The sequence below is a fragment of the Phaseolus vulgaris genome, chromosome 5 (genome assembly GCF_000499845.2).
Source record: "Phaseolus vulgaris cultivar G19833 chromosome 5, P. vulgaris v2.0, whole genome shotgun sequence".
Taxonomy (NCBI): Eukaryota; Viridiplantae; Streptophyta; class Magnoliopsida; order Fabales; family Fabaceae; genus Phaseolus; species Phaseolus vulgaris.
The window spans coordinates 34,484,767-34,494,033 of NC_023755.2; the positions used below are offsets into that span (position 1 = coordinate 34,484,767).

Consider the following 9,267-nt stretch of genomic DNA (forward strand, 5'->3'; position numbering starts at 1 on the left):
ATTAACTAAAATTATAAATTTTGTAAAATTTAATAAAATAAATATAAATTGTTATAAAAATTCACCACCTAATAAATATTAAAGATAGAATAAATGATAGTAAATTATTTATACCTTCTACCCATATTTAGTTAAAGTATTATTCTAGTATGATTTGTCAACTCGAATGAAAAAAATTATGAATTATCTATTTCTAGTACATCTAAAAATATATAAAAAAGCATAAATAAAATTTAAATTTAAATTAAAAATATAGTATTACTATTATTTTATAAATTTATTTATAATATATTTATTTTTATTATTATAATTGTTATTTATATTTTTTTATTATTTCATATTTATTATTTTTTTATAAATTTATTTTGATTATTACTATTTTAATATTTTTGTATTCTCCTCCTCTATCCTCTATCTCATATTGTAATTCAAATTTAGTATATTCCTAAATTTACTTAAAAGTCATGTATAACTTTAGATTTTTATTGTGAAATCATGATTTTTTAAATATGATTTTAATATATATTTTTAATTTACATTGAAGTCATTCATATATACAAAATTTGTTTTTAAAATTAAATATGTGAGCATTATTTTTTAATTTAATTTTTAAATTAAATTTGAGTGTGCCAATTTGAATTTAATTTTAGTGTTATTCAAGTTATTTTTTATGTAAATTAAAAATGTAAAAGATATAAAACAAATTTTATATTTGTGTATAGGTGAGAAAACATCTAAAAGACTAACTATTCCTCACATTCACTTTAAAAAAAATATTTCTACCAAAATGAAAACAATTATGCTAATTGCCTATATAGGTAATATATATTTTACTTCCTTTTAACGTATAGTTTCTGTAACCATAAGAAAATAATTAAATAAAAACTAAGTTTAAAAAAAATAGTTATTTATATATATTAACTAAATTAGATATTATTTTATAAAGTAAAAATTATTAATATCTAAATTAGTTTTTATTATTGAGAAATATTTATAAATTAATTTTTAAAATCTAATTATTATTATTTTCATAAGAATCTAGTTTAGAAACAAGTTTATAAATTTTTATTAATAATAAAAACTATTAGATATCAATAATATTTTTAATCTATAAATATCTAATTTAGTTAGTAACTAGTTATTTTTATTCTATAAAATTAATTTTTTTAATGATTTTTTTGTAGAATGTAGGTTGATCAAAATTTATTTTAATTTCTTTTTTACAGTTTTAATTTACATAAAAAAAATCATTAAACCTAAACTAAAAGTTGTTATAAACAAATTTAGGTAAAAAATAGTCGAGGTCGTAGTGCAAACTAGTAAAAAAACACATAAAATTATATTTATAAGCATAACTTGGCTCTAATTATTAGAAAACAGTTATATTTCTAAGCACTACTTTTAAATTAATCCAAAAAATATTAGACTTGTGTTAAGACTTTCCCACACAAAAAATAATATTTAAAATCACATTTTTTTTTCTTTATTAAATTGTCCCAAACATGTCTTAAGTATTAACGTAGTTAAAAAAATAGTCAGATATGAATACTTTTAAATATAATTGTACTGAATTGGTGTTTTGCCTAAATTATTAGGTTTTTTTCTACACGTTTCATTTAAGATAATGAGATACGATATAGTTTTGGAGGTTAGCTTTATTATCATTATTAAGAGATTAATTATATGGATGCATGGCGACATGATCGTTTTTTTCTTTGATGTTTTGCAGTATTAGTGTGTAAACTATTGTCCACTCACGATCTATAACACAATGTCTAATACATAATTTATTCAATAATCAAAAGTATCGATATATATCAATATATTATTTGAGTCACACTATTATTTTATGATTTGGTGATAAAAAAAAACACTATTATTTTATGATTAATATTAAATGGAGAGTACTGCTACCCACGAATCTTCGTTTTTCAATGTTCTACACACAGGGCTATTTTCTACTTTTCAAACCATTTGAAAATTTTGTCCAGCCATCAATTAAGTATCATCACCATGATTCAAACCATTCAATTAATTAACAGTATCTCCTAATCTTTGATTTTGCAGTCTATCTTGGTCATAAAATAATTAATACTGAATTAGAAATACATTATAGTTTAAATTTAATCATATTTAATATACTTTTAACTACACTATTAATTCGTTATATATATATATATGCATTTTGACCAACTTGGTTTCACTTGTATATGCTAAGTAAAGACCTTTTCACCTACAACATCATGAAAAGTGGTCTTTTTGTGTTCCTTGTATTAAGTTGTTCACACCAACATTTATTTAATTGATTTAAAATCAATGTCATGCAATGTCATCCACATGTTTTGAACATTAAAATTAGGCAGCTTATCTTCTTCAATAACCTCTTTTTACTGTTCTTGTAACTTGTTGAGCACATATTAAGTTCCCTTGGAGAATGTGACAACATGATCTAGGTTTCTCTGTTGATGAACAAATAAGCAAAACATAAATTATGGACTCAGGTTATGATCATGTTAACAATGATTGGTATATAATACAGGGATTTTCTGTCACTGATCATGCTATGTTTACAGCAATGTGACCTGAGAAGTCAAGCTACATAGAAGAACACAAACTAGACAAAAGTACCATTCACCCATAATAATTAACCAACATGGACCAGGGAACAAGGCATAAACCCCTTTTCTTCAAGTCTTCAGTGCACTCAACATTGTTTCCATTAAAATTTATCTTACACTCATCAGTCTGCAGCAGGTTTGGATAATGCTCTGAGTGAAACCCCTTACCCTACACAATCATCATCATCATCATCATGAGCCACATAACTTGATTAGATAAAGTACTTAAAAGAGTTATTATTTCTTCCATTCTGATCACAAACATCATAAATTTAGCAGGGTTACCCTAGAAGTAGAACCATCAAGTTGATCATCGATCTTGCTGGAAATCTTCAAGTCCCCTACCTATTGTAAAAGATGGAAAGCCACAAAGAAGTTCCATTATGAATACATAAGAAATGAGATCTTATATTGTATAGTTATATCATAATTGCACATCAGATACCTTGGGACTATTGACAGGGGAGCTAGCAGTGTCTTCCAAAGGATCATCATCTGATATCTGTTGGGTTCTTGTTTTCTTGAAACGAAGCTTCTTAGAGACATTATTAGATGATTCTCTAACTCTAACAGAAGGGTAGGAAAGAAGGTGATTGCTATGTGAGAGTTTCCATGCAGCAGAAGAAGCAGCATCTGAGACCAAAGAGGAGCCACCCAAGCTAGAACAGTAACTTTGTTGCTCCGTGTCCTTAGAAAAATCTTCGAAGTATGAAGTCCACCCACTTTCCTCATTTGCACTTCCAGACACTGCTTTTCCCATAGAAGGATTCAGAGAATGCTCCATCAAGAGAGGGAAAGAGAGAGAGAAAGAAAGAGAGAGTTTTCTTGTCAGATATGTTGAGAGAGTTCTTCTCTGGAGGGATTTATAACACTGAGCTTAGAGTAATGTTCTATGGATACTACATGTCAGTGTACGCCATCAGAGAGAGACAAATATATAGGGAGGAATGATAAGTCATCACTTTTTAACATTCAACATAACTTAAATTTTTATTCATCTTTCATTTTTTCAATCTCACTCACTTATTCATGACAGAAATTATTTAGTTAAAGACTATTACTGCTTTAATTAATTTTATATAATACATGGCTAAGTGTTATTAAAAACTTAAATACATGTTGTGCATATAATAATTTCTTTTTTATTGTTCTTAGAAAACCAAATATTTGGTGATTCAATTCGAACTGCTTAATATGCAAATATATTTAGCACCTCACACTTTCATATATTTATTTATCCATTTTAGTTTTTCATTCTCATTTTTTAATATTTATTATGCATATACTCTCATATTCCATTTTAAATACAGTATAAAAATATGAGAGGTTAGATTTGTGTTGAAATAAGAAAGAATGGCTTAGATGTGTATGGAGAATTAATATAGAGGTGATATATATGAGTGAGGACCACTCTATAATTTGTTCACCATGAGAGTCTACATCCAAGAGTTTTAAAATATGATTCTATATATGGAAATAAAAAGAATGTCAGAAAAGTGTTTATTTGGTTAAGGTGTCCATGTTCGTTGTTAATTAGATAAACGGGTACTTAGTTTTACTCAGAGGAGTCAATCTGAAATGTTGTTTGTTATGAGAGTAAAGGAAGAAAAAAAAGAGTAGAATGAGGCATAGAATAGAGAGAGGAAGAGAACGTGCAAGGAATTGAAGACCGAGAATGGCGTTGACCTTTGTGGTTGGAAGGAGATTTGGTTTCTGAAATGGAGGCCATTATTTTCCTTATGAGGACTCCTCTTTCAACCAAAAACATTTATTGACAGGGAGAAAATTGGACTCAATCTCCCCTCAACTTAACTGCACTCTATGCATTACATTTTTACCTTCTCAATCTTCTCACCACTCACCTCTAATTTACTTCTAACTTGGAAAACATTCTGTGAACCACTCAAAACCTTTTAAGTGCAACATCTTACATACTTTTTTTATATACCATTTTTTTCTAACTAAAATTTGAGTTTCGCTTCATTGATATCTATGATAAAAAAAATTTGCCATTTATCCTGCAAAATTTCACAAATAGAGTGATTCCATATATTGTAAAAAAAAGTCAGTAAGTTTGATCTAATTAATTTTGTGTGAGTACAAAACTAAATCCGTTGACTCAACTTATGGCGAATAAATAAATAGATTAAATGAATTAACTCACCTAAATTAATTTCTTAAAAAATTATTATAACAATTAAACATGTAGATTAAATTAATGATACATGGTTTATAAGGGATAATTATTAAGAAAAAAAGAAATATAATTGCGAAATAGCAAAGGGTTTTATTTTTTGTTTTAGAGTAAGTTCCGAAGTACAGTGAATCCAGCTCACCATGGTTAAACGTAGGTGAAAAGTTTGGTCAGAAGAGTTTGCCCACTTAACCTTTTTCCTATCACATTTATGGTTGTTATTGAAATTTGCAACGTCTGACTGGAAATTTATTTAGGCTTGCCGAAAAAGTGTTTGGGCTAGTTTTTCCTATCTCATTCAGTTCTTCCACACCCATATGGAATAAAAGTTCAAATTTATTTTGTGTGAAAACATTGAAAACCGGGGACCATATGGCTTCCCCTGGTTGAATTGGCAAGTTCGTTTTATGAGCTCTGTGGTAAGTGTTCACTATAAAAAGCGATTTTATAAGCTGTTTAGTATTTGCTATACCTGTATGTAATGAAAAATGCTAATTCCCTGTAGTACTCTATTTTCTAGTTGTCAAATAATTTGACAAAAAGGAACAGATTCTGACTATGACAGTTAGAAAACAATAACGCTATTTTTACATACTTTTTATATAACAAACTTCACTTTTTTTCTTTTTTTTTATTATGGTAAATATAGTTAAAAGGATCTTTCTTTTTATATTATACATTTATTTCGTCCTATTGCATACTAAATTTCATTCTTTACTATAATGATAATAGAAATAAACATATCAATTCAATTATCAGTGAATCATAAACTTTGATAATACTTGTTTACAACCATAGCCCATCCCATTGACCTTTATATATACAGCAATTCATGTCATTAGCTGATTTTGGGTATTTTAACTAGGCCACCTTCCTGCTGCTTCTTGCAATTTCCCTTATGCTACCTTACAACAAACAAAAGTATGACTTTTTATCCTCTATTTTAAATCTTGATCAATATCTCACATTTTTACAATTCATTGTAACTAATTAAAACAGTACGAACTGAAATACAAAGATCAGTTCATTAAGATATTTGTCAAGAACATGGGTTAGTATGACTACTTTTTGTATATCCTATTCGTGAAAATAGGCAGTACATTGTGCGATATAACATTCTACATAGAATTGAGTGAATTAACGCACGCAGCCGCGTTTTTTTTTTAGTGGATTACAGTGCCGGATTTACCACATTAGTAGATTTGAAAAATGATGAGATGAACCGTGAAACTGGGGAGTAACGGTATGATAAAAACATTTAGAAGGGACACTATCGAAAGATAGTAAAACACCAACGACAGTAACGTAGAGCTATAAATATTTGACAGAAACTGATACAATCCAAATGCCCCAGTTGGAAGCATCTCAGCCGCATCCAAGTTCTAGTGACCATATTTCTGAAACTCCCACTCGCTATTATCTATAGCACCAAAGAAACACCAAGACAGTGAGAAGATCGCTAAATAATTCATAGAATCCAAAAAGAGAAAGAGGTGGAAAAGGAACTTCCCCACATACCTAGCGGACATACTTGACGGGTCTTCAGCCATCGGCTTATGCAATGGAAGTGAAAAGCATGGTTACAAACTCCTGTACAAGATATCAGCCAGAGCAAGTAATAATTTGAGTAATCCTGTTTTTGCTAAGCCAAAACGTAACAAGTAGAGAAGCTTGACATAACTAGAGAAATGACCTACGAACTACTTTTAAATCCTGCCTAAAGTGCACTTTTAATATGGAATTTTGCCCTATGCTGCTCTGTGCCGGGGAATGGGTACAAGTATCCAATACAATATACAAATGTGATAATATTTTCAAAATTAATGGTCTGACAATATGTATTGAATAAATACTTGTATATTAATAAATAAATAAAATATAATCCAGATTTGATTATCCTGTAACAATTTGCTACCCAAGTGAAATGCATTGTGTCTCCTTCCAACTTCACTCATATTCCCTGCTGTGTACATCCCCACCCCCTCGCTAGTGCCAAAGTCTACCTTGAAAGGTTGAAATCACAATAACTCGTATGGTGAGGGTGTAGATTGAAAGTGGAAACGCCTCGAGGGAGGTATTGAGTGACTGAAGATGAAACTTAAATATGTATTATGAATTTTTCAATAGAAATTAATTACTTATGATGTGGATAACCCCTGCCACCCTCCAACCCATTACAAAAATTTAAGCTAGACGAGCTAAGGTTGCCTCATACAGAACTTGCTTGTATGCATGGCAGCTGGGTGGTGATGTAAGGGTAGCATTTTTTGTTGTTGAAGGGAGATAATATTAATAACTGCAATGATGAGATGATTAAGGTTACGGAAGAATTGAATGGTAAGGTTTAAGGAAGACTTCCATTCCTCAATAAACCTCTGTATTTTTATTCTTACACGCTTACCTACCAATGGGCCAAAACAAATGCAAGCTTGTCACACGGGTTTCAGTATCAGATGTAGATATTATACCAACATTGATTCATTAGATCATATGCTAAAGGATTTTACACAATTAATTGGTTCTGCCAAGAGCCACAGTTAACAAACTACAGAGCTAGACTTCAATAAAGATTTGTTTTAAAGCAACAAATAAAATCATGACCTAGTGTCCTTCAACAAAAATGATCTAGCATTTGGTTCAGTGAAAAATAAGCACGAATCAAGTTGAAAGTCGTCAAACTTCAAACAACAGGCATATGTGAATTGGGATGAAAGTATAATTCGTTTTTTAAGTCTGAAAATATTTGAAATAAAACCTTACCTAATTACAAGATACATCACAGTTTAAATTGTAAACTTTGAGATGAAGTAAACAAGCCTGAAATCTCCATATGGTCTAGAGTCTAGATGTCAGAATAGTCATCAAGTATGCAATACTCAATAATAAGGACCAAACAAATAAAAAAATAAACATAGGAATCATTGTTCAGTTAGTAAAGGGTACCCGTTTCTATAGGTTGTTCATTGCTTGTTTTTCTCCAAAAAAATAGTTTACAACTGAGCTATGAAATCAAGAATAGTTATCATTTTCCGAATCATAAATTATTTGCACACAGAGGGTGATGTTCCTTTGAGAAGTGTTCAACTCATTTCCTAACGAGCTTTACTATTGAACAGACTATTTGCATGGATTGAGTGAAAAACTCAACTTTACATGCGGAAAAGCAGGGTGGGGGATCATTTTATAATGAGAAGAATGATGCCTAATCAAACAATTTCTCAAGCACGACTTTAAGGATGTGGCTGCATCTTGCTTAAGGAGCTGACAGTGCATTGGTTTAGTTTAAACGTTGAACAGAAAAAAAAAATACAAAATGATGACTATCAGGGAATCTTTATTAAGATAACATATAACCAAGGAAAGACCAAATGAGTAAGAAGCTAACAACCAGGGCCGAAAGGTAAGTTGCAACCTTTAACTAGCTGAAGGAGAAACCAGCAGTCAGACTCATTATCACGTTTATTGGTTTCAGACAATAACTTCAACTAATAAACGAATACAAAAAGACAGATTCAACAAAAAATTCAAAAACGGATTCTCATACAAAATCACCAATTAATTGGATGGAAAAAACCAGCAAGAAGAGAATAATAGGAATGACAGAAGCGACGTATTTAACGGATAAATGTATAGGGTTTTAGAGCGTACCCCAAGCTACAGTGCATTCCTCGCTAGTGGCGCTAGCCTGGTTGGCCTGGCACTCAATACCTAAACAAGCATCCAAAATAAAAGCGAATTAGGCTATTTCTCATAAACAAAGTTAATTCATACTCGACAAGTTGAATCAACACGCTTACAGAGATCCATGATATGGTTCCTGCAGATAGCACAATTGTCCACAACGATATCTGCAACAACAGAAATGAAAAGGAAGAAAAAAATGAGAAGAAGGAAATGAAAATTAGGGTTTGGGAGAGGGTTGAGAGAGACGCACCCCAAGCCCATAGAGCAACGGCATTCCACTTCTTGATCTCGAATCGCTTGGGCTTCTTGCTGGAACAAGAAGGACCGGTGCTGCTGGAGGGTTCGCCGGCCGGAACCATCGTCACGTCGGAATCCAGAGTCGCCATTCTTCAACTTTTTCTAGCTTCGGAACAAAACTTCTTGCCCCGTACTGCAAGTTTCTTATGTTTTCTATGTTTTATCTGTAGACTGGATTGGGCTTTTCATTTTTTGGGCCTTCACGACTGTCCAATTATTTTGGGCCTTCCGATTTCCTTTTATATTTTCAAATTATTCTTTAGAGCTGAAAATTTCGAATCACAAAATATATTTTGGAAAAATAATTTTTGAATAGATTTTTTACTGGACTAAGTGCTCAGTGATCGGAGCTCGGTGCACGGGTATGAGTAGGTCAGCTATCGACGGTTGGCGCAATTATACTAATAAGTCCGTTGATGAATAATTAAAATAATATTTTTATACGCTAATATAAAGTTATTGGTAAAATATATT

General features: G+C 30.6%; 2 protein-coding genes across 2 annotated transcripts; both read right to left on the reverse strand.

Annotated features, from left to right (window-relative positions):
- Positions 1-2,502: 2,502 nt before the first annotated feature.
- On the reverse strand, positions 2,503-3,531 carry LOC137834511 (vascular-related unknown protein 1). The gene is made up of 3 exons (XM_068642542.1): positions 3,064-3,531; positions 2,904-2,963; positions 2,503-2,787 (listed from the first exon to the last, which is right to left on the reverse strand). The coding sequence occupies exons 1-3, from the start codon at positions 3,400-3,402 to the stop codon at positions 2,632-2,634; spliced, it is 555 nt and encodes a 184-aa protein (XP_068498643.1). The 5' UTR covers positions 3,403-3,531; the 3' UTR covers positions 2,503-2,631.
- Positions 3,532-5,818: 2,287 nt separating this feature from the next.
- LOC137835542 (RING-box protein 1a) lies at positions 5,819-8,999 on the reverse strand. Its single transcript, XM_068644091.1, has 5 exons — positions 8,747-8,999; positions 8,610-8,660; positions 8,461-8,520; positions 6,331-6,402; positions 5,819-6,232 (listed from the first exon to the last, which is right to left on the reverse strand). Exons 1-5 carry the CDS (start codon positions 8,880-8,882, stop codon positions 6,195-6,197), a joined length of 357 nt encoding a protein of 118 aa, XP_068500192.1. The 5' UTR covers positions 8,883-8,999; the 3' UTR covers positions 5,819-6,194.
- Positions 9,000-9,267: the final 268 nt, after the last annotated feature.